We start from the raw sequence: 26,866 nt of genomic DNA, 5'->3' as shown, positions 1-26,866 counted from the left end.
GTTAGTAGTAGCAGCAAATTTAGTAGTTCATGTGATATAAAGGACAAGCAGACAGGGTTGAAGTGTTGGACAACTTAAATTGTATTGCCATCAAGATCAAGATAAAATCAGAGTGTCTACAGGTAACAGACACTTAAATTTAATGTTTTTTTAAGACCTTTTTCTTATTCAAGCATTCTAACTATGAAGGTGTATGTGGTCCTGTGAAGAGTTAGCTTTTATGTATGATTATGGTTTTTAGAGTGAGGTAGGTTAATCTACATTTCGCCAACAGGTGAGTGAAAGGATAAAGTTAAAAGACAGTATTGGGTTCAGTGTTAAGATTACATCGGAAATGTGGACCTTTGCGCAGAACAGCTTGACTTACTTTGACAAAAACAAACTAAAAGATGGATAAATCAAAACAGACAAAATGTTTGTGGCAATTAAGATCTCAGAAACCAAAATTTAAGACTGTTGACTTTTAGGGCCCACTATTTATAAACATTTAATTGAAGACATCTGAAGGACCTGCAGACACCCTGAATTTATCTGAACGTACAAGTGAAGGAAAACACACTAATTTGAGTGAGGTGCTGGCTCGTACATAAACATCTCCTCAAGGATAAACTCAAAAATCTTATGTAGTGTCATTTCATTTGAAACTATCATTGAGATATGTGAGGCATTAGGCACTGATACTTCGCCCAGCATGATGTGTTTTTGCTCACCGTATCAGCATATTTCGGAGGATTGTGAAGTCACAGTGCTCTCCGTTTTCCACTGTAAGAAGACACCATCAGAGCAGTTTAGATACGATAACATGCAGTTATTAAAATACATAATTGATCCCTGTGTGAATTATCAATACAGCAAAGACAACATTTATATTATTGCAGATATTGCTAAAAATAGGTCCAATGGGGCAAGCAGTTAGAGAGTCAGACAAACCAACAATATTAACACTTTATCTGGAGTGCCACTATTGGAATAATGTGTTTTATTCTTGCAGCAAAAGTGAACAGTGTTGTTTCCTTTGCTATTTAAATGTTGATCAATAAGGTATGCAAAGAAATATTGCACTTTATTCTTTTCCCCTTAAGCCCCGAAAAAAATTGTATAACAAGGGATATTAACTCATCAGTTGTTTTCTTTCACTACAGTCATCTGATTCAATAAATTAAAACTGCATTTACTTCATGCTTTATCTTTTATTAGCCCATTTAACTTAGTGTCCTTGTGGTCATGGTCTCAGCACACGTTAAATAATCTATTTTATCTCTTATTCAGTTATGTTTTTACTCACTGATATACTTTTAGTCTCTTCCTCTGATTTCCTAATTTGCTGAGATCATGCAGTAGCACTAAAAAATTGAATTTCCCCTCAGGGGGATTAATACAGTATATTAAATAAAAAAAAAATAATGTGGAAGGCTGCAGTACCAGAAGCCATCAGCAGGTGGCATCCCGTGCAGCTGTTTGTGTCCCTCCTACAGTGAAGCTCACCACAGTCCTCTGGGGTTTCTCTGGACTGCTGTGGTAGAGTGACTCGCATAGCTTCTCAGGGACCTTGCCCTCTTTCTCACTCTCTCCCCCGCCCTCTCTCCATATTTATGCTGACATGGAGCCAAAAACATTTTTGGTATTCCAAAACTCACTCCCCATGGACGGCAAACACTGGCAGCAAACCAGTTTCATAGTAGCACTCCTACAAGTCATCCGCTAGGCTGTACTGTACTCAGCTCTGTAGCTGTTGTTTTTTTTTACTGAGACGACTACAACAGAATGTATATGATGTGGAGTGTTCCCGTCACTGTCTCCAATTCATTAGCAACAGTATACGTCTGTCGTGTTCACACTGTGGCTGCATCCTAATCACTTTAAGCTCAATATGCTTCATACGTCTCACCACAATGTGACAGCAACTTCCTGTGTCAGGTCATACTAAGACTCTCATATCCTGTGGCTCTAGTTTCCCACCATGAATTGAGTGAGTTTTTCACATTATCAGTTTTGCTTGTTTGTGTTTTCTCCAGAGACGGTTGCATTGTTCCTGTTGGCTGGTCATGATGAGGAGTTTAACTGGCAGCAGGAGAAACAGACGCCAATTGTCTTCAAGCCTGTCCATAACATTAACTGCTATTGTGTTTATTATCAGACAGTTAATCAGCCATTTAGGAGTTAAACAAATCAGATACACATGTATTAAAAGTACCCTGTGGAGTAATCTTATAATCTTCTTATGATAAAACACACTTCTGTTGACATTCAGTGTTTCTCATTGAAACATACTGTGTGTTTCCTTGAGGCCGACCAAACGTGTCGAATACATTTTCCTCCTCATCTCAAAATGAAATAGTTTAAAGCCAGCATTTTAATATCACGAGCAGTCTTCTTCCTAACTTTTTGCTGGTGCATTGCTTTGTTTGTTGGCACGGTGCTGCCTACCAGTGAAATAGCATGAAACACAGGACTGTCTGTTAAGAATTCAGGCTCGAGATAAAAATACAAAAGCCTCTATTAAAGTGGATTTCACTTCTTAAGCATGTTTGCCAAGACATCTGCCCAAATGATCCTGTTGAGCTTTTTTATGTTGAATATATTTTCATCAAATGCCACCAAATGCTGATGAATAATGCCGCCCCCTAAAAGTTGACCAAAAGTTAGTCGACCAGAAATTCCCAGGGCTGGTACCTGCGGTTATTCCACAGGCTAGTTAATAACATGTCGGGCAGGAAATCCAAAGTGTGGGATCATTTTGAGAAGGTGAAGGACGAACCCAAGGTGATATGTAAACTCATCTTCATTGGTCGACTACAAACATGACGTATCATCTGAAACATGGAAGTAGCTACATGCCCATTAGCCCACAGCGTCATTAACAGGCGGCTCGCTCAGTGTGTGACGTGCACTTGTAGATAAAATATAGGCCTATATTAATGAAGGTTCATTAGTACGGTTTTGTATTTCTCTGTAATGTAGCACAGTGTTAACAATGTTACTGATACTATTCTTTCTCACACCTTCAACTCAAACCGTTGTGTTGCCCCGCCCAAAATATATCATTTAATAATTAAAGTAATATTGTAAGTGATGACTATTGGTCAACTAGGAAAATTCTTAGTGGGGGGCAGCCGCACTGATGCACTGATGCAATCTCTTTTTGTCTACTACCACAGTGTGCACTCAGCAACACAGTTACCCAGTGTGTGTGTGTGTGTTTGTGTGTTTTGAATATTGGGACAAGGGCAGAAAGGGAGCACACAGATTGGGTTACTGCTGTGCAAACCGTCTACATGTTATGCCTGCCCAATAATCCAATAAAGCAGTGGAAACACTGGTGTGTTTTAATGTCTGTGTGAGTGAATGTGTGAGTGTGTGTGTGACTCCACTTAGTTGATCAATTCACAGACAGGGATCAGTTGACCTTTGACCTCTCACCTTCTGCCACACCCCAGGGGTACTGCCTCCCGCGCACTCGCTTTCCATTGACCTCGATAATGGTGTTACTACCGACTACAGCCAAGGGTAAACGATCCTGCAGCCAGAAGGGAGGGGACACAACTGTTGCATAGCTCACACACACACTGGCTAAAAATACACTGAAGGCTGCGGCTGTGTGCTAACATGCAAACGGACATAGCATGTATGACATAAATCAAAAGGCACGGCATTGAAAACAGTTCAGTGCGACTTAAAAAACACAGAGACAGTTTAATTTAGGGTTTAATGGAGGGTTTCTTTAGAAGAACAGACCTTGATTTTCCTGACCATCTTCATCTCCTCCTCATCATCTGTCTCTGGGAACTCGTAGATTTTGATTTTGTGCTCCTGGATTTCTTTCATGATCTGCACACAGCAGAGAGGGAGTGGGGACAGGCAGGGTGAAATGGAAAAACAGATGAGAGGCGATGTAGAGGGAGCTGCATGTGGGACAAGTCAATACACACGAGGAGGAACCTATGGTACCTGTTTATTCAGCAGTCACACACACACATGAACACTACCACGACATACTCACACTGGTTCCTGAAAATACAACACTGTGAGTAAGCCAGCAGCACAGAATGATGAAAGTCTGACTTTACTTCCTTTATTCTATTTGTAATCTTGTGATGTTTAATTAAATAAATAAACTGAGCTCGTCAGGGAGTCGGAAACAAACATGGATGTCAGATCATGTGCTAGTAAAAGATACACAGATGTTACAAGAAGCCAAATGAGGACAGAAAGAAGGGAAGACATTTTAATGATCTGTTAATGCCTTTTGAAATTTAAGTTTCCCTTACAACAAAGAAACAAAACTTCCAATTTCAGCCTGTTTCTGATCAAATAAAAAAGAAAACAAAACAAAAAACATTGGACTACAACTTGAAATGGGGCACCAGAGACACAAATGAGTGTAGCAGACAGAACGCTGATTGTACTTTACAGTGGATATGCACTGACAGGAAGTACTGAATCATGTAGCCACACTAACGAAGTGCAGACTCCCATCAAACAAATCATGAAAGATGCTCGCCAAACAGAAAACATACATTCACCTAGAAGTGACACACACCAACGCACCTGTTTCTTGAACTGTTGACACTCCTCAGGAGTCAGTGTGTCGGCTTTGGCGATGAGCGGGATTATGTTTACTTTTTCATGTAACCGTTTCATAAATTCAATATCGAGGGGCTTCAATCTGAGGATGAAACAAAGAGAAGAGACAATTTAATGGTTGGCGTGTTAGTTAGCGTGAGTGGCTCTGGTGTAAGCGGAGCTGCAGGGCTGAAAGTCATGTTTCAGGGCTTAGCTGACCTCAAACTGCACATCTGGACGGACCAGACTGCGTTGTAAATCTGTCTGTTTGGACTCTAAAGAATTCTCCTTCAAATGTCATTGTAATGCAATACTATTCTTTGTGTATAGACAATGCATAAACAGACAAGTGTGTTGCTGTCACGGCATCTACAGTACATGAGGATCTATTTGGACAAAGTATATTCTGAGGTTTCAAAGCTACGGAGTGTTTGATATTAATTTGATATTGGTGGTATTAGATTTAAATAAATAGTTCTACAGTTTTCTTTCCAAGAGCAGGATGACAACCACTTGTTTTTTCAGTCTGTTGTGCAATCGTTGAAGGTTTTAATTGGACAATGTCAGTCCAAACCCTGGGCAGTGTGTTTGGTAATGTGATATGTATTGCCCCAGAGAGAGTTACAGATTGTTGTTGTCTGTTTCCACATTCTTAGTTGTTTATTGCAGCTTTCTATCTGATCAACTAATATCATGTGAGAGCTAAGTGGCAGACTGTTTCAAGGAGATGAGGTCCACCCAGTGCTACATTTCATCTGAATTCATAACCACATGATGACTGAAAAAGAGGAAATGAACACAACACATTTGAATTCCAAAGCATGTTTGTGTGATTACTCACTTTTTCAGTATTTCATAATGACTTCTGTTTGACTTTCCACAGTTACAAACATTTCATTGTGATGTGTCGTAAACATTTTCTGGTTCTGAGCGACAAGATAAAGAGTGTTGAGAGGTTTTAAGCCTTACAGTGCTGTATACATGAGGAAATTGCCTGGTGAATCACATACAGTTGTGACAAACAGGGCTGAGTACTGATGCCTGCTCTGCACCTCATTAACACCTCAAAGCAACTGTCACACATGTCGTCTGATAACCAGCCTAAAAACCCCCATGTTGTTAAAAGGCCAATGCTTGTCTAATATTCTATTGCAACCCTGGCACTCACACTAACACACACACGCACACACGCAGCTCCGAGGCAGATGTTGGCTGAGGTCAGTAACCCAGGCTGGGTCACTGTGAGCCAACAGGCTCAACAGCACTGGACTGCAAAACCACCTTTTGTTGTGGGCAGCACAGTGCGGCTTAGTGTGTGAAAACTGCCAGGCCAACTGTGTGTGTGTGGGTGTGTACGTGTGTGTGTGTGTGTGTGTGTGTGTTTGGCAGTGGCCAGAGCCAAGACACAGATGGGAGGAATGGGGTCTCCAGGTCAGTGAGCTCAGGACAGATTACACCAATGTTATTCCTGCATGGTAGCCTGGTAGGAGGCCAGAGGCAGCGCCGGCTGGGTTTGGACTACTTAACCGCTGGCCAGAGAATGAGGCAGCAGGGGAGCAACACTGAAACACAACAGCTGAAACCTGCAGCTCTGTTCCTTATTTCATCCCATGTGACGGAGTCAATAATGAGGTGAGAGGAAAGCCCCTCAAAAACAGACTCATCCACCACTAGAGACCATCTTGCAGTGGGATCACTGCAGCTGCAACACAGCAGTCAGTGATATAAACGGACTGGGGGCCAGGAGTATAAAGTGGAGGGTCAATCGTCCCTTCCCTACTTCCGGCTCTGTTGCTCAGACCACTCCCATCTTCCAATCTCAATTATACATCTGGAAATTTTTGTGACTGCCTTTTGCACGGTTGTGACACTATCACGTTGACAAAATCTGTCCACAGACAGACAGACATATTAACACCTGCCAAAGTGCTCAAAACTGCTTGTTTGGCTGTTTTAATTGTTGCCATCACTTTATCATGACAGCACACACACACACACACACACACACACAGATCACAAAGTGAGAAAAATACCAGCTGTACCTATGTTTGCGCAACTTGTAATAAACACAATTGAAACAGACAAAAAAAGAAACTACTTAGCTATGTAGCCTATTTACTTACTTACTTACAGCACAAAAAACAAGGACAAATAAACAAATCAACATAATCTGCAAGTATAAAAATCAGACAAGCAAATCCCTTTCCAGAAACCTTGCAGCCCCTACCGGCTGATTAAGAGGAGTGAGGAGTCTGCGGTCAACAACGGTATCAAACAGTCAATAAAACAGGTTTGTCATCCATCTATCCATTTTTATCCGCTTATCTAAGGCCGGTTCGCGGGGCAGCAGACCAAGCAAAGCACGCCAGACATCCCTCTCCCCAGCAATGCTTTCCAGCTTCTCCTGGGGGACCCCCCAAAGCGTTCCTAGGCCAGATGAGAGGAGTAACCCTCCAGGGTCTGCCCTGGGGCCTCCTACCATTGAGACTACCTGAAACACCTCCTGCGAGGGCGCCCAGGATGATCCTGATCAGGCGCCCGCACAACCTCAACTGACCCCTTTCGACGCGTAGGAGCAACTGCTCTACTCCGAGCTCCCTCCGGATGTCTGACCTCCTTACCCTATCTCTAAGGCTGAGCCCAGACACCTCACGGATGAAACTCATTTCGGCCGCTTGTATCCCTAATCTCATTCTCTCGGTCACTTCCCAAAGCTCATGACCATAGGTGAGGGTTGGGATGTAGATGAACCAGTAAATCGAAAGCTCCACCTTCAGGCTCAGCTCCCTCTTCACCACGACAGTCCGGTGCAGCGCCAGCATCACTGCAGAAGCCACACCAAACTTCACCTCATGCCCCATTCTACCCTCACTCATGAACAAGACCCCGAGATACTTGAACTCCCTCACTTGAGGCAGTAACTCTCCCAACCCAGAGGGGGCAATCCACCAGCTTCCGGCAGAGAACAATGACCTCAGATATGGAGGTTTTTCACCAATTGTAAATCACCACAACCACGAGAGATCCTTGACTCATAAATGTGCAAACAAAGTATTAGGCAGATTGGTCCAGTAGTATGCAAAATTAGCCCTGGACAGAGATACACACACTCACACACACGAGTACATACAATCAAATGCATGATTCCCTCCAGGCTTACACCTTGGGGAGATAATAACAACTTCACTGTGATAAGCACCTGTTTTGAAAGGCCACACTCAAACAACCTCTGTTAATGTATCATGACTTTATATACGCAATAGAAATACTAACACGTTCTTGTCGACCATAATAACATGACTTGCTAATACACTGTGTGAGTAAACTGATCTAATGAGCGCCATTATGACCGCTAAGAGCAATCGACACTTTAAAGACTCATTTTCTTCCAGCTTTTCTGTGACAGCCCTTAATTTAACTCCAGAGTGTCATGTCGAGACTCTAAAATCTAATGACTTTTGCATCATTTCAAAGACTTTATGAGAATGCCTCAACGACTCTAAACCAGTTGTTTACCATCTAATGAACGCGGGAACACACATCACTTCTCACACACACATTCTACTGAAGTGGTTGATGTGTAAAATATCCTATTTCATGACTTTGTAGAAAATCCATGATCAGTAGGATCCCTGTAGTACCTACCCATGTCCAGATGGAGCGATGAAATACAGGCAGCACTGCACTCTGCTGTCCGGCATCTGCCGTCTGTTGACCCGGGACTCCGCGTTGAGGTAATCCTCAAACTTACTGTCGATGTGATCGATGACCGGCTGCCAACTGAGAACCAAACATCACATCAGTGTCAGGTTAAGTGAAACAATCACAATGTCTTGTAGTCAATACTTACATTAAAAAGTATATTATGCAGGATTTCCTTAAAAACAATGCACAGACTTATATTTTCTTATTATTTGGCTGCATTCAGGATGGTCCTGGGCACAGCTGAGGTCTGGACTTAATACAAAGGTAGTGACCAGGTGCCAGACAAGGAACCCAAATCCAAGAGACAGCGAACAAGCGTTAATCTGAGGTTGGCTTTTACTTTTACTTAGGCTTGTGATATTGTTTAACCAGCAACCCGCAATTCCTGCATAGTATACATTTAACAAATGACCCTTCAAAGATGAATCATCTCGATCACAGTTACACACACATCCATCTGTACGCTCAGTTTTGATGGACCTCCTTAAACAATGATAAAGGGCTGAACTCACCAATTACTGTTGTCCACCGCATCACCGAAGCCGGGGGTGTCAACGATGGTGAGCAGAAGATGCACTCCTCCTTCCTTTATCAGGACCTTCGACTGTTCCACCTACAAAGACCAAGAATGACACAAATCAGGCAAGATTTTTACAAATAATTACAATACCTACATTTATGACAACAAGAGGTTGTACATGTTGGCAGCTCCTGATGGCAACATGACCTTTTACATACAGCATATTAACCTTATGGGCCTGAACGACACATAGTGCGTCCAAATTCACACCTGTTGTTCATTATTGATTTTCTCCGTGACCGTGCGTCATAGCGAGAAGCCACGCATATCACGTGAAACAGCGGAATCGTAGCTTTCCGACAAGGCCAAGCACTTGTCAGTAGTCCAATGTTTTCACAGCGAAAAAAAAAAGATACATTTACACTAAAATGATGTATAACAGAGTTTTCATACAGCTCTGAATACACATTACTCTTGGATGGATTACTCACGAATGCAGGGTCGCACAGAAATGCCACACATATCATATGAAAGCGCAGGAGCAGAGCTTTCCAGTGATACCACACACATCATTGTGCTGTCATCCCATCACGCTATAAATACAGATCAATTGTCTACAAAATAAAAACCTGACAAATTTCTTTACAATCCATTATACAGGTTCCCCAGTGTTTGTCAGATCAATTCATATAGTGAGGAATATCGTATCTTACCACGGCTTAGGCTTGTGTGTGTTCCTCCCTGTCTATCCACATTTGTAATCCGGCTTTCAAGATGCAAATATCTCCATATTGTCCAGTTGACACTCTGTCAAACTTTGTATGACAAGACCAGCGTACTTCACCTTTGCGCACCCGGACAACTGCAGCCTAATTATGCATGCAGAATATGTCTTCTTCCAACTTGTTATGGTGAGATACATATAAAAATGTAAGAATTTAGTCACACGGATTTGTTTTTTTCATTGATATAAAAATTAATATAAAATACAGGCACATAGAAGGACATGGAATGATGGCAAATCTGGATAGACCAGATTGTCCTGAAAAAAACAAGATATAGCATGTGTATGTAGCCTTTATAATGACTGTGATATGAGCTTAAAAGTGAAGGCAGTAAAAATACCCCAAAAACGCCTGGGGCCCATAGGGTTAACCAACTCTGCAGCCTTTTACTCGCAGAGAATTTGATTTTCCACCAGTGACCAGACACAAACATACGTGGCTGTGCTTTCAATAATCTCACGAAGAGAAACTGACAGTCAAACAAAATCAAATGACTGAAGAGTTCCTGGCAAGATTATTCTGGGAGCCAACATGATTTCCAACTGGGCCCTAACTGCTCCGTTACTGAAGCCATGTGCTGTTTGATCCACAGGGACATTTGTTCTTACAGCGTCACTGAAAATGAATATTAAGTAAAGATTTAAAGCGGAAAAGTCTGTGTGTGACTCAGCACTTGATCTTTCTGTGCTGTCATTGACATTCAAGTTGCACATTAAAGTTCAATAAAATCACTCTGGCACTGCGTTCTGCTGTAAGAACGAGGGCCAAAACATGTCTTTGCGTATGTGTCACTTGAGTGTCTCACAGAGTGTGGGACACTGATGTCGAGTCTTTCCCAGGAAGACAATGTTCAGTTTGAAGGCAAAATTCAAGCTCCTGATGATTTATTATTCATTAAGTAATTAAACATATTTTGAAGGGACTCAAAACAAACACACTGAAAGGACACAAAACATCAAACATAGTTTCTAAGGAAACATGATCATTGACCTCATCTGACTACATCTTCACTTCGTCCATGTACTTTAACAAATACACAAACAACAGACCAGAACTTAAACATCTCTGTAAATCAATTAACCACAGCCAGCCAAAACTATTTTGCAACCACTAAGCATGCAATCTTAGATCTGAGCTGTTCATTGGACAGATTGGAGGCAGGGAGTGAGATGAGAGCTGCAGTTGAAGACAGTGGTGAACAAAGTTGCCTCTGAACACATCAGAAAGGCCAGAAGGGCCGGGCTTTGATCAGTGTGGGGGTCGAGGCCAAACTCGTGATTAGCAGATGAATTCTGATTTAATCAGCAGATTTGAACCAGACCTTGTCTGCCATCCTCTCATATCATAGACGCGGAGCTTTCACAGACTGCGTGAGTGATGGGAAGCATTCAGTGTGACTGAGGTCAAGCCCGGTGCACACAGCTGCAAACATTGACATTACAACACGCCCTAAAATACATACAGCATGTGTAACCTTTGATTTCAGTCCAAGTGTGAACATAAATTTTTCTTAAGCTGATGACTTGAGACACAAATTATAAGTGCTGCGAGGCGTTGGTGTAGTAGAGTTGTAGGATACTTAAAGGAAGCAGCTAGTTTCCCTGGGCTTTGGCCACATGTGAGTTTAACCTCATCTTAAATGAGCTGACACCTCACACTTAAGAGGCACCGCAGAATGCCCATGGTATATATACACTGACTGAGGCTGAGTAACATACTCTTCAAACACTAACAAGTGAGTCAAGAACAGTTTGACTCACTGTTGTACAGTTTGAGCTTGGTGCTCAGAGTCTGCCTCCTATACATCGACGACTTGAATCATCAGTCGAGACTCGAAGTCTAATCTTATGTTGTCAGTTGAATCATTGCACTCCCCCCCACCCCACCCCCCCCCCACGCCCCCGCCCTTTTTGTTTTTAGCTGCGTCACTGTGCACAGTCTCAAAATTACTTAAGTACAAAACTAACTTAAAAGTCCCAGTGAAACATAAGTTAGAGTTCTTTAGCTTCTGTGCTGTGATGAATTTCCTGGTGGAACAGAATATTTGAGCTGTGTACAGATAGAAGTGAGATTTAAATCGAATCCTTTGCATTTGATTGGACCACTAAAAAGTGGGCGGACTGTTGTGTGATGCGATGCTACAGCGGAGTCTGCTACTGAGCGGATGTTCCTGGTTTTACAGGACGAGAAAAGACAGATATTTTGATGTAAAAACACTTGGAGACTGATTTTTTTTACTTATATTTAGCATATAACAAGAGGTAAATGGTCAATTACCTCAGGGACACAAGATAAAAACTGTGAAGATGCATTTTTCTTTTCAGTGGGTATTGGTGAAAATAGAGAAGGGTGATGGAAATAGTGGGCAGAGCGACGCAGAGCTTTGCGGCTCATTTTTGTTCCCTGCTCTAATGGTCTAAGCTCCAGTGCTACATGCTAACAAAGTTGGCTAAACTGTGTTTGAATCAGACAGTGGTGTAATGTTCTCTACTGCTCTCCAGAGTGACTGTCACTCCGGCTGACAGAGCCAAGTGGCAACCTCTAAGGACGAAAAATGAAGCCGATACAGAAGTGCAAAAATGGCAGTTCATCGAATGGCCACTTGAGGCTGGCTCCAAAACAATGTAAATCCCCAAGAACACCATTTTAAAATGCCCAACTTTAAAGCAGAAATAAACTTGTTTACAGCCTGGTACAAAAAAGCTCGCTCTGTGAGTCAGATCCATTCCTCGCTCCTCCACAGCTCCGACCTCTCATTCAAATATGGTCACTTCTGGCTCCAAAAAACCAAGATGCCAATAGCCGAAGTGCCGAACTCGAGCCCACAAACCAAAGGGTGACATCACAGAGGCTACGTCCATTATTCATACAGTCTATGGACAGAGCTATCAGCAGCTGGCAGGAGAGACGCTTTGTGGTGAACTAGGATTTTATTACTGAACTATCACCAAACTGTGCACCGTTTCATGTTTTTACATCACAGATTATGATCAAATTCATTTTGAGTGTAAACTTTTCTTCCTCCACCTCCATCCTGAATGCAGTTTTGCTGTCCTTTAGCATCTGTTCCAACTGTTGTCCTTCACAAACTATCACACAGACCGTTCCAGCACAAGATTCCTGAGCCAAGCCTTTATAGCAGACTCTCACCCCCTGTGACCCCCACCCATTACTTACTGGCATCTGTCCTGTACTGGAATCTATCTCGGTCTGACTGTGTTTAACTCACCTCTGACCTCCAGAGCTGCTACTGGGAGGCTGGGCTGACCAGACAGACATGAATGAATGACTGTCATAAAGTTAGTTCAACTGACAAATGAACTTTTAAAGACTTTATAAATGCCACTTGTTTAAATATACATTATTTTATGCATGAAATAGTGTGAAAATGAAAGCTACTGCAAGGTGGCTGGATTAGGGAAAGAAGATACCGCCTCAAAGAATCTGCAGTATCTTTAATACCTTTTTAACCATGTAACCGTGAAAGAATGATGCCTGTGATATCAAAAGATCTGTCGACGCAGATCTGTACAGATGATATCATAGATAAGAAGAACTCGTCATTCTTACATAATCAGTTGAAACCCTGTGTGTCTAAGATAGTCAGAGATTCAGCGAAACTCAAAAAACTCAAAAGCGAAGAGACTGCTGAGTGGACAACACTGAAGAATCCTGCAGTGTCTCTCTTCCACTGCATAACAGCATGAGTCACGCTACAGACATGCCTATTAACCAGACAGGCTGCCCACAGACAGTGAGCTCATGGGAAAAGGAACAACAACGTGAGGGTATACCATATCACACAAAGACAGTACGGAGTGGGAAAACATCAGCGCTCCTGTCACTTGCAGTGTTGGACTGGATCACACGACTGCAAGATTATTTATGCATACTTTACTGTAACAGTGCAGCGGGAAAACAAATTGCACGTGATGGGGTCAGGGTGCACTTAAACACTTCTGTCCTGCAAATATTTTCTCATTCACTTCAATTGCTTTCCAAATTTACGAAAAGATCAGTTGAACAAGGCGTTTTCACCTACAAAAAAAAAAAAAAAAGAACGTCAAATTGGTGTACCACTTCCTGGCTTTGTCATGTACCAGCCAGCAATTTTAGATGGCCACACTGTATCACATTACTCTAGCATGATAGGAGTGGGAAATATTAACATTAATAATACTTTCTGGAATATCTTTTCTACTGTAGGAGCAATTCATTGCAGTCGATGCTGCAAGTCAGGGCTAGGTTATTGCGTGATCTCGTAAACTTACAAATCCAGCTGCTCTGCAATGCAACATTATTTGGGCAGACATGGAGGAGAAGAGTGGAGCTGTAAATACAGAAACCTGTAACACATACTCCAGAACCTTTAAGTTTTCATTTTAAAAGAACTGTAGTGTCACAGTTTTGAGTATTTTGTTTTTAACCCATGTTTTAAATTGTATAGAGGCTCAATAATTGAATATGACGAAGTACAGTATGATTATTTTGTACCATTAGTTAACTGAATTTATTGAACAATTACTGTATCATGACATATACTGTTACCATGACGTAAAATTACACATACCTTAATAGAGGATTTCGGCCATGTTGCTCACTTTAAAGACAAGGAATTTTATCCATTTGTAAAGACTGTAAAATGTAGCTGCAAACTCAGGAAAAAGCTTGTACAGTGGAAACTACTAATATGGATAAATAAACGTTCCTGTACAAATGCTGTTTACATAATTCTCTTGTAGTAATCAAGTAGTCTACTAACAATGTTTATTTTGAGTCTTTTCATACATAACAACATATGGGGAAAATATAAAACTATGGTTATTGTTTGTATTGTGATTAACTTTAAAACAATACTTTCTCTCACTGCAACCCGTCTGCCTCCAGCTGGCTACCTGAGGCTGGTGGTGACCATCAAATCATGACGAGGAAAAGACGTCATTTACTCTCAAGGAAAAACTTGAGCATATGACAAACTGTCAAAAACTGAGCCAACAAGATGCATCGGTGAAACTTAGCGTCTCTCAGACTACCTGGTGTTGTCGACTCAAATAAGGAGAAACAAATTGGCTGCAAGTGATGGAGACAGAAAACGAGAAAGCACCTGTGGTTAAAGCTGCCCTCGTCAAGTGGATTGACAATACTCAGTGAGGTAATGCCTGCGTAATGGAAAAGCTGTCTGATTCATTACTCTATATTCATTAATAAATATACAAATGTCAACTATCTGCATGAGAAAAAACTGGTGATAATCATCCACTTATAGTGATCAATTCGAGCCAGTCAGATGTGATCATCGTAAGTGGTTCCAACTGTAATAAACCGCGAGTCAAGAACAGAACAAACATTTTTGCCTAACTACGGAATCAGATATCTAGGTACCATAGCCAAATTATTACAGTAAAAAACATTAATACCAGAATAACTGTTAATACTTCTTACACAATGGCACATCCCATGATTTATCCATGATATTCCCATTATGCAAGTTGTTTTGACATGACTGTACACTGCATTCTGTATGTTCATCATGTGGTCCTCTTAAGGAGTCATTGTTTAGTCACATTGACACAGACTGGAGCCAGTGTCATTATTACTGTAACAGGCTGGAACTACAATTAAGGGAAAAACACACCAACATGAAGTGAAACTGTCTTTAAACAGTGTTTGATGAGAGTGAGAAACACTGTCCTTTATATAAAACATCTACTTCATCCTTATCTTGTTATTTTAATCTCTGAAATTCCACTGAGGCAGGAACAAGTGTGAGGTATAAAAAGCGAGGCGTGTCTGTGCATTGGCAGGACATGACTGAGCTCAGCGAATAAGGCACTTTGCTGGCTAATAACCAAGTCCCTGTCCTTGTGTGCTCTCCTGCCTCACTGAGCCTTATTAACCAGGAAAAGAGAGACATCTGCCCTGGCCTATCACCTCCAACAGTTAACACTCTCTCTGCGCCCGCCTGGTCATCATCATCTTTTTTATTATGAATTGGATTTTATTACAAAGAGCATTCCTCTGGGTTTCATGGCATTCTTTGGCATGACTTGGAAAAAAAGTGGCCACAATTATTTGAAATGTAATTAGTTTGTGGTTCCCAGAGAAAGAGAAAGAAGAGCACTCTGTTCTCCTTATTTGTCGTCCTGGTCCTTGCAAGGATAAACAAAAAGAATCACATACTAATAAAGTAAATTTTATTTTAAGCATACATTTCAGCTCACTTCCTTTGGGACCCTTGAGGAATTCTCAAACATTCAGTTTGGGAGCCAACAGAAGCACAAACCATCTAAATCTCATTTAAACTTTTAATAAGAGCCGGGGAGCTGTAATAGGTGGGTAAACAAATTGGAAGCAGCGCTGGGGCGAGGGTAGACAGAGCCCCTCAGTGTGCTGCCAGGGATTAGAGGAGATTTAGAGCAAAGTAGGAGATCACAAGGAACAGGTGAAGGGAAGATCCTTGCCATGCAGCTGATCTACTGTACACTAACCCAAAGTGAACACTTATAATTCCCTACTGCGGCTAGAGGACAGGAGAGAGAAGCCTGCTGGAGCTCCTTCACACCAACAGTATCATCTTTCACTCTTCAAAAGGAAGCTCCAGTAAAGCTATGCAGCTGTGGGCTCTATTTGAGGAGACTGCCAAACCTTTATCCTCTGCTCCGTCACTGCAAACAGCGACAAAGACGGAGGATTCAGGGCATAAACAGCATGCCTCATGCATTCAGTATCACTCCTGGGAGCAACTGCATTCTTGGCACAGTCTTGCTTCAACGTCTGGTATTGCTTGATTTAACATGACAATTATTCAACCTGTAAAGAGCTCATAAAGCGTTAACATTTGCTATTGTAAACATGCCAGGTAGGGAACAGTGATGTGTTTTACATTGCTGGGTAATTGCTGTAAGGTTGAGTACAGTTTGAATTATCAGTGCCAATGACAATATTTGGGACAGATATCGAAACAATGCTTTTATCAGAATCAGAGTTACTACTTTCAATTATAGCCAGTGACAAAGACGCTTTGGGGCGCAAGTGAAACATATCTGCCGTTAAAATGCAGGTTAAACATGCAGCTGAAGTAGTGTGAATTCTCAGCTGTCAAATATATCTACACTGTACAACGTGAAAGTCGACCTTACTTTAAAAATCTAGGAAACCGACTGCCCTTAAAAAAGGTAAATAAATTTAACTATTAGTTACGTTTTCTTCATATCTAATTGTTAGGTTTACTTAAAATTTTGCTGTATTTACTTAATTTGTAAAGTTGTTGCAGCTTAAAAATGACAAGTGATAGGAATACGTTCGTTCTAAGCCTTAGCGAGTAAATCAGTTAGTCTGTGTAACTGAACAGTTGTGTTTACTCAGTAGATTTTGGGAAACTAATCACGATATTTTTGGACGACATACCTCAATATGGATATGGACTATCATGACATTTTTGATAAATAATCATTTGTGAAGTGGTTATTAGGGCTGCAACTAATGATTATTTACATTGTCGACTAATCTGTCGATTATTTCTTCGATTAGTCGACTAATCATTTTATCGAAAAATGTGTTAAAATGTTGAAAAATGTCGGTCTGTCTCTCCCAAACCCCAAAATTACATCATCTAATGTCTTGTTTCGTACTCACGCCAAAGGGTTTTAGTTTACCGTCATGGGAGAGTGTGTAAAGCTGCCAATATTTGAATGTAAGAAGCTGCAATAAGAGTATTTTGGGGCACTTTTACAGTACTTATCTATGACTCAAACCGATTAGTCGACTATTAAAATAGTCACCAATTATTTTAATAGTCGATTAGTCATCGATTAGTCGACTAATCATTGCAGCCCCAGTGGTTATAATAATCAAATGGGTAGAGGCACACTGAAACGGCCTGGTAAATTCAGAAAGCATCAATCATCTTGAGAGCCAGAAATTTTTGGTTGGTGGAGACCAAAGCAGAGTTAAAAGAGCAGATGTTGCACTTACTATCATTAGGTGACCAAAAGAAAGAAAGAAAGATAAAGAAAAACAATGATCCAACTTTGAATGACAAATAAAATGAAATGGCAACACTTTGGTTTAAAGCTTTCATTACTTGACAGTTACCAAAGTGTACTGAGGTTTAATACCAATACCCTGCCCTACTAGTAAGCATGAGCTGCGACAGTAATGAGTGCTCGGCAACAACAGCGGAGCATCAGAAACTTAATGACACCACCTTAGACTACAACTCTCGTACTGATATTCCATCGTCACCAAGAATATCAGTAAGATTTTATATGCTTCACCAGTGTTGGTGCAATTAATAACCAAATATAAAGTCAAACATTAAAGACGAAAGTGGTTAACTTGAGTTTAATGTGGCCCTGGATGATGCAGTCACACAGAGAAAAACCTGTTGTTCTACTGTTCAATCAAATACCTGACATCTGACCTGGATAAACATGCTGAGTGACTGACATAAGAGGCACTATCACAGCACGTTGCTGTGAGGTGTGATCAGATGTGTTTCCGACTTGAAACCACTGTAACTATCTATAAGGGATCAGTGAAAGGAAGCTTTTGAGCTTGGGGTTACTCTTTGAAAGAGAAGATGTGTGTCTCCATTGCACCATCAGAGACAAGCTTAAACTGGGTACAGAATGAGTCTTTAAAACACTACATCACTCCATCTTAAAAAGCGCATCACAAAGTGGCCTCAGACTTTTCAGAGAAAGTTTATAAAACACATGGATCCAACTAGGGCCTGTGTGAAGAAATCATCAGTCATTGGAGAGTCATGCTGTCGTCATATAATTAAGTGGGAGCTTCTTGTCCAGGAATGGGGAGGGGCAGTTTACTGTACACTAAGGCGCGTGCCTGGTTTTATCAGTACATCATCACAGGAAGTTGTCAGTTTGTTTGGAGTTTTGTGCAGTACACAATTTAATGAAGGTGTATGAGATCTTCTATCATTGAGACACAGGAAGTACAGCGCCAGCAACATGCTTTTTATCTGATCTGTTAAATTAAGGCAGCTATAGGTCTGGGCTCACCATGCATCTTGGTATACGTCATTTGTTCTTAAATATTTTGGGTCAGCAAGGGCTTTACAGACATATCTGTCAGAGCTGCCTGTGATATGCATGTCGTGGAGTTTGTTTGGTATCAATACTAAATTGGTTGTCCAAGTAATCTGAAATGATTCTTGTAAAATGTACAGATCAGATTTTATGCTTGAAAAGTAAGTGAAAGATTAATACACCTGTGAATTCTATTTCATAAACACATGAAAAAAACCGACTAGCAGTGCCATTATAGTGTAGCTGTATTTACAGCTAGTCAATATGGACAGTTTAAATCTAAAGTTACTCAATATATGATTCTGAAAATGCCAATATGTTATATTTCAAAGTGAGGGAAGAGTATTCCTCTCTCAGCATCACAGCCAGATGCTTGGCTTACACACAGGTATCATCCTTAGAAATTTCAGTTAAAAACAAATGATTGTTTATTGTTAAATACAGAACACAGATGGGCAGTGAGGCGCAATAAGGGGCGCAGGTTTGGGTTTTTTTAAGCTAAGATGTTTGGGTTGTATCTGGATGCTGGGATACAGATATCTCCAGAAGTAAAAATACTGGCACAAGATAGAGTGAGGAGAGACCCGCCGGCCTAAGTGGGTTCAATATTAATTTCTCCGCTATTGCTGTTGTTCAGCGATGTGACGGTTGGTCCTTGTGGTATTTGTCCCACCCCTCCTCCACTGTAATCGGACAGGTGGCTGTGGTGTTTTACCCAAAGTTAAATATTTTTCAACTCTTGGCAACCAGAGAAAAAAACACAGCACTAAGTGCAGGGGTAGACATTCAACATCTCGTCATGCTGCTGGCATTTGTAGCAGAAGGTAGCGCTCCCATGAAAAAAGAAAAAACATGAACATAGTGGTTGTGCGATCAACTTAAAACAATACAAAGCCAACTAGACAGCACAGTGGTATGCATCAGAAGAAGTGCAACTGAGGAATCTGTTTTAGCACAGTCTAACAAACTGCAGGGCTGAGAGGGCCCGGGGCTGTTTTTGTTCGGTTTCTGAGATCACTCTCTTTCTGATATATATTCCCTACATGTCTGTATCATCAATTGAATGTGGTTTTCTGCATCGTGTGGAATGTGTTTTTTTCAGCAATATTTTCCCAATGTTTACACTCAAGCCTTGTGGAGCAGAGAGAAGTAAATACATTGTGTTTACAGAGATGTTCGTATCCAATCAAGCATAGCCACTGGCCATCTCAGCTAGACTAAACTCTCTACTGTCATGACTGGCACAGACATGCCTTTCCATAACGCTGTTTACATATGACACACGCACTTTAACTCGCTCAGTCTGAATGTATGCACACACTGTATAACAGCTGTCCCTTTAAGCACAACAGTACACTGCTCCAGATCAATCAAAGAGGAAACCTTTCCCCTGCTAACAACCGCTTTTCTCATTCACACGATGCAGTTTGACTGTAGCTCAACCTCATTCATTCACACAGTGGTAGAAAGCACCCACACACATCCAGAAACCAAAATCATCAAGCAGTTAAGGTAGTTTTCTTCTTCATATCTCATCACATCTATCTGCTGTTACTTACGCTCCACAAATTTCATGTCCTCCCTTCCAAACATACTCCAGCCCACATAAAAGAGCTTCTGTGGGGCTAGTAAGTCTGCAAAGCATTGCTTTGCTGCAGCCATGAGCCTTCTCTCTCCAGACACCCACAATTTAAAGTAAGTTAGCTTGCACTGCACATTAATTTCATTTCTTCTGTTGGAATATTTTCAAACGTCACTCTTATGCCTGGGTGCCATTGTGCCTGTAAAGTTAGATCAAGTGATATCTGACTGGTCAATTAGTCGACTGTTTGGTCGTGGTGCTCTTGTCCGACCAAATCACAAATGCTGGTGTTACCGTAATGAGGCCATGTGTCCACCAATGCCTTTCTTTTCCCAGCTGAACAATGCTACCCGTTATTGTTCAGCACGTGTATTTGTTCTCTGTGACATTTGGTTTTTGATGTGTTTGTCCCGCCCCTTCTCAGCTGTGATTGGACTGCTAGTGAAAGTGAGGAGCGCTGCATTTCACCTGAGGTTTTTCAATCCTCATTTTTAATCAGAAAAAAACAATTAATAATCACAGATTACTTTCAGAGTCAGATTTTATCATTTGGCTTTATTTTACTAGGTCTCCAAAAAGACTACAAAGCTTCTGAAAGGGATACAATCACACCAAGGCCTTGCTGGAGCGGCAGGATGGCTAGGGTTAGCTTCTGGGCTAAAAATAGCATGTGTCTCTCTCTATCGCATGCAGTGTTACAGAAATATTTACTGTTAGTAACGTTATGTTGTATATGAAATTGTCAACCTAAGAGTTAACGTCTATAGTGTCCAGTATGTGAGATTTTTCTCATCAGTCCTGTTCAACAGGACTAGTGCAAGCAGCTCAGGTGGAAAAGTATTAAAGTGTGCAGTTTATTGTCAGATAATATTACAGTGGAGATTTCACTCCCCTGAACAGAGAGTTAACTTGTCCTCGGCAAGTGTTAATATTGAGCCCTATGACAAGGGAAAAATGCTTTGGTGGACACACAACAACCAGCAAAGCGCACTCAGTGCACTGTGGCGATTTAGTTTATCTCGCGAAAACTTGTACGGATTTTTTCCCCCATTAACCAGGGTGAGGAGTAGGAAGAATTTCAGTCGACCAAGATTTTCTTTGGTTGATTACAACCCTACTGAAAATATACATATGTTTTTGCTACATGCTGCCTTAACACTGACGTTCAAATCGAGTACTCTTGTCCATCCCTAGCATTTACCTCTAGCACCTCAGTCCTGGTTTGAGGTAGATTTTATGCATCAACAAGACTATAAATACAGTTAATCTTTATTTATAGCATGGCATATATTTATAAAAAACTGGAGTAATATCATTAATTTTCACTTCCAGATATTTAATTGTTTAAAAAGCATCTTAATGAAGGGAAGTGTTAATAATAATCCAATTACATCTCCTAATTTGAAATTATAACACACATTTTCCTTTGGCAGACAAACTATCCCTTTGTTAAAGCAGATGAACCGGTTCCACTGTCTCACACAAACACATGGGTGGCAACACCTAGGAGGAGCAGCCTACCAAAACAAGACCTCATACAGCAACTATTTAGTTGATGGTTTCAATGCTGAGAAACAGTGAAAGAGAAAGGTGAGAGCACACCTGTGTTACAGCAGCCTCGGGCTCTGACACGTAAACTTGACCAGTGTCATGGTGGAGGAAACCTATCGTGCTTCAATTAACAGATAAATCTTTGGCTTTTTAAGGGATTTAAATTCCATTAGTGGCTGAGTCATACCAAGAGAAGAGGTAAATCCACAGTGAACAAAGAAAAGTTTGTCAGTGTCTGAAATCACTGCAGTATTGACAAAGAGAGGAAAGGTGTGGAGTACTCCTGGGGAGGAAAATTACCTGCACAGTTTTTTTAATCCTATGCGAAGGACCTGGGTATTCAGAGGAGTACAGGTCTGTCAGAAAGAGTGAGTTGATCAGCGTCGACTTCCCCAGCCCAGATTCCCCTGAAACACAAAGACAGAGCCAGAGTGAGTGGGTGGGAGTGAACTCGAGAGATGCATTTTACACTGTACTTGTTTTCTAATCCTCTTCTTCATGCCGGACTGAGGCACAACATGACTCAATCTCCAGATGTTTATCAACTCCGTTTCTTATGCAGTCTTTCACAGTTTGACATTCTTTACATGTTTCAGATTCAAGATTTTTTTCAGGACAGGAAATGGCTCTCTTTAACCCCCTTTTTCAAAACAGGCAAGCGTTAACACGAGACGAAGGAAGAGACAGACAGGGTGGAAGTTCTGTCCTCCCAAATTCTTTTCCTGTCTGCATTTCAGGAATCTAATCAGAGAATCATGGGAAGGGAGGAGAGGGGAAGGAAGATTTTAAACCACCACAGTCATCATTTATTTTCACTCCAACAAAAGAGGAAAAACAGAAATCAAAAGCGCAGATCCTGTCTCATTGTACTCAAAGAAAGGCACAGGAGGCAATCAGGCAACTGACACGCTCATTCACTCTTTTCCTCCATAAATATGAGTTACAAAGGTTTACTGGTGGCTTAATCTTTATATCTTTATAGTTATAATAAAGACTTTGATCCTTTGAAATATGGCTCATTTGGACTTAAAAGATCTTTAACATCATTAGGTGACAGAACATTTACTGTCTTGATAGAAAAGCTTTTTGTTTTCAACCTTATTCATATAAGATAAAGTAATATTTTACCCATCAGTTCTTTGTTAAAGATTTCAAAGCACTAAACATAACTTTACAACAGTCAACACAATTTAGACAACAACACAACACAACCTGTCCTCTCAACAACAAAATACATCTAATGCCTCAGTTAGGTAGGTCTGTGTATAAAATCTCAAGACTTTGTCAGTATTGATCTAAATCATAGGCGAATTTACAAAAGGACTGCACAGCTTTTGCGGGCACTAACCCCGCACAAATAAGACAAACGAAGCATTAACAGCCACACGCAGCTACAGTGGAAATAAAGGATCAGTGGTAACTGAAGTGCTCTGACAGACTGGGATACTGTGTTCCAAATATGGTTTGTTTCTGTCACTTCACATGGTTAATTGCAATCAGCTACCAAAAAAAAACAAACAAACAAGCAAACAAACAAAAAAAACAACTGGCAAATTGCACTCAGCTGCAAAACTTCCTGGACATACTAATTCCTTTAGCGCAGTATCTTTTGTGAATCAGACCCACAGACCAGTGATATTGCTGCTAGGTACACATCCTACCTCCCTGACACATTACAATCTGAAAGAACACAATTAATTATCAACATGTGCTGGGGACAGACCCTTTAATTTGTTGAAATCAAATAAAAAGTGGCACCGCATGACTACTTATTTTGAACGTTTTTTTCTCATGTCACAGAAACCACTGAGAGTGAAATGTGTGCTCTGGATAGAGAACTGGAAACACCTGTCGAGTGGAAGGAAAAGACAGAGAGGGCTTGAGCGTCATCTGATCGAGCAGGATGGCATTTTGATTACCCCCTTTAATACAATTTTTGTTTCGTTTTACCTTTGTTGGAGAAAGGTTTTTGTTTCTATGAAAAGACTTGAACACTTGACCCACACCGGCAAAGCAGTGTGTACGCTTTGGTTCATCGGGGCCCCAGCAACAGCAGGCTGAGATCCCAAAGTTCAGCGTTTATCCCAGTAAACTGACGGTGCGCTCTTCAATCTGGTCCAGTCACAACACCTTCATACTGTTTTCCACTATGACCACCTCTTTACAGGTCAAGTTAGGCTTGTCTCTGTGCCCAATCCTAAGCCAATTAAATAGGAATTGTGCAAATTTGCAGTAAAGCCCAATCAGTCTTCTTTCAGCATTGGCAGTATAAAAACAAAATCAGGGAGTGCAGCAAAATGCCGCCTACCTGCTTTTGTTTATACAGAATGTGCCTTTTTCGGGGCAATGGGGGACGTGAGCAAATAACAGAAGTGTAGCTCAGCGTGTGACGTAAACAGTGACATGGGACGGAAGCCGTGGCTAGTCAGTCCTTTAGCGATTCTCTCATAATTTGGCCTTCCCTTCACCATCCCCGTCATCTGACGGTTAATGGCCTCTTTGTTTGCGAGGACAAGGAGGGCGCGCAATTCCTTGTCTCCCCAGTTGCTCATTTTTACAGTGTCTGTCAGGTTTGTGTTTCCCTCTTGCTACTAGCTGCTCGCTAATTCCTGCTATCAGCTGTTTCCTGTTTATCCACCGCCAGTGGGTCGCATGTGCGGCGTCATCAACAGCTCCGCCCACAAGTTTTCAACAGTCTCTCCCGTGGTGGAAGGGCTCTCGGTCTTTTTTAACTTAAAGGGTTCCGCCAACATGTCTACCCTACGAGGCAGAAAATTGGGCACCTCGGATCAACTCACCAATCCGGCTCAGTGTGTCTAAACACTCGCAGCTTGCCAGCAAAACGGCCCAACATTCGCGGAAAATCTGGCAGGGCTCTAGTCTTGGTTCCCACTGGCTGCAGCTCGCAGACAAGGTCCCCAACAAGTCCAGAATTGACCATATTAGATATCTGAGGAATGTCTACGACGTATCAGTGAGCCTCTTAGCTCAGTTTTATATCACTGTAATTGAATATTTGGGGTTGAGGACTTTTAGTCTTAGAAAACAAGCAATGTGAAGATGTCAAATTAGACTCAGAGAAGTCATGAGGGCCAAACATTTGCTTTTGAACTTCTGAAGCTCAAATAATCACAAAAATGTCTCCAAGAAACTAGAGGGACTGCCTGTGGTAATCCAATACCATCAGTTGTGTGGCTGTTAAGATTGGGGTGAGTGGAGGGCAACAAGGAGCTGCCGCACAAAAGCTTCACTGTGTGAGGAGAGGCAGTCATACGCCTGCCTGGCACTGCAGCCAAAGAGCTGCTCCTGACCTTTACAAGTGGCCAGAGCCAATATGGGCCACCGCTGCCAGCGACCCAGCCACTCAATGGGAGGAGGACGGCGAGATGAAGAAAACACCACACAAAAGGATCCTTCACTCGACACACTCTCAGAGTCATAAATATTTTCCTAAGAGGGTAGAGCCGCATTTATCTTGCAATCTCAAAAGAAATGTTTCAGCGATTATAGCTGGTCTGTGATGAAACATGCAAGACCACTGTAAACATTTCTTCAAGGCTGAGAGGGAATGGAGAACTCTTATGCACTGAAGGCTGATGGGTACCAGGGGGAGGCTGTGGTTTTATGCAAACTGTGGGTGAAATACATGCGATAAAAACGTCAGCCTGAATTAGGGAAGCTGAGAGCTGACAAGAACAGCAGGACCTAAGAGACACAGTGAGACCCCGGTCTCAGTGTGAGGAGAGGGAAGATGAGGAGCTCCGGTTACACGAGAGCCACCCTCATCAAACTCAGAGTTATGATGTTGGTGGTGGCGGTGAGTTGAGTGGAGATGCTGATCATGGTTGGTCAGAGCTGTGGCTGCTTGTTTTGATGGGACGGGGTCATGAATCTGCCACAAAACTGAACCAGAAATGCGATCAGATCATAACCAGTTGTGACCAACTGAAAAATATTCCCAACCCCTGCTGCTCGGTGAGTCAGACGAAACCAGTATGTGAAATTTGAGTCTTTGCTCACAACATAGATGGGGTTCATGCAGAATTTACAACCTATGAGTTGGCTGAACACAGTTCTAGCAGCTAGCAGCTTACGATGCTAACTCCAGAAACAGCATTAAACAATGGAAACACTGATGGCAAAGCTAACAGTGTTAACCAGGGGGAAAGTGGAGGGCCGGTGCTGGGCTTCCATGTCAAGACACTGCCATTCAACAGCAGCGGTGACCATCGTATGAGTGCAATGCAAGGCGGCGATGATGAGCTAGCCAGTGGGATACACATATGCAAGCGTCGGCTTATAAACAAACCACAGACAACACCCACAGAGATAGCGAGGCTTCATTCTCTGCTCAGGACGCCATTACAGGGGGCTACTTTGTTTGTCATCCCCCTCTTTTTCTCACTCTACTACATGCAACAACAAGAATCTTGCAGAAACAAAGGTTATGCTGTATAAATGGTTCAACTGTTCAAGCTACAATTTCTGGTAGTGCTGTTCCAGAATTCAAATAGTTTAGGTCAAATCTTATTCTCCAGTTTGGAACCGACACTCTGAAATTTGGGGGGAGGGAGGGGGCACAGGAAGTGCACCCGCACAGCAGCCACCTCAGACTATACTTCTGTTACAGCCGGTCACACCTCCTGTGTTACCTTTACTTTACTGCTTTTTCTGGCATCTAACATAATCATCGTAAGTGATGTGAAAACATTATGCACATTAAAATAATTGGACAATGTGCTTCCAAATTACAGAGAACCTCTCCTGCACGGCGAACACACTGCTGGACAGCAGTGGAGGAAGCAGTGCCAGAGACTGCTCTGATTCAGGAGCAGGTTAGCTGACCTCACTAGCATTCAGCACCGGACCTGAGTGCTTCCAGTGATGGGAAATGAAGGTGAAAAAACTGGGCGTGCACCAGGAAGCCCGCTGCTCTGGCCTCCCTTTCTATTTGCCTTCTTCTTGTTTCCATTACAGTCGGGTTTTCCAGTTAGGCCATTTTGAGACAAGATTGCCTTTGAAACACTGTGTAGCAGTCTGCCACAACAAATATCCTGTGTTGTTCAGTGTACAATGACACAACAAAAACTTTCAACACAAGGTCTGAATC

General features: G+C 41.7%; 1 protein-coding gene across 4 annotated transcripts in view; it reads right to left on the bottom strand.

Moving 5' to 3' along the window:
• The window catches only part of septin7a (septin 7a), a 44,035-nt gene that overhangs the window by 6,234 nt on the left and 10,935 nt on the right, over positions 1–26,866 (bottom strand). For all 4 annotated transcript variants that reach the window (XM_033637405.2, XM_033637406.2, XM_078175494.1 and 1 more), the window contains 7 exons: positions 22,057–22,163; positions 8,781–8,881; positions 8,209–8,343; positions 4,549–4,666; positions 3,736–3,828; positions 3,421–3,517; positions 711–762 (listed from right to left, as the gene is read on the bottom strand). In XM_033637405.2, coding sequence (XP_033493296.1) covers positions 711–762; positions 3,421–3,517; positions 3,736–3,828; positions 4,549–4,666; positions 8,209–8,343; positions 8,781–8,881; positions 22,057–22,163 — 703 coding nt within the window. The remainder of the gene's footprint in view (positions 1–710; positions 763–3,420; positions 3,518–3,735; positions 3,829–4,548; positions 4,667–8,208; positions 8,344–8,780; positions 8,882–22,056; positions 22,164–26,866) is intronic.

The sequence above is a fragment of the Epinephelus lanceolatus genome, chromosome 16, assembly GCF_041903045.1.
Source record: "Epinephelus lanceolatus isolate andai-2023 chromosome 16, ASM4190304v1, whole genome shotgun sequence".
Classification (NCBI taxonomy): Eukaryota; Metazoa; Chordata; class Actinopteri; order Perciformes; family Serranidae; genus Epinephelus; species Epinephelus lanceolatus.
This window is presented reverse-complemented; position numbering and strand designations above follow the sequence as displayed.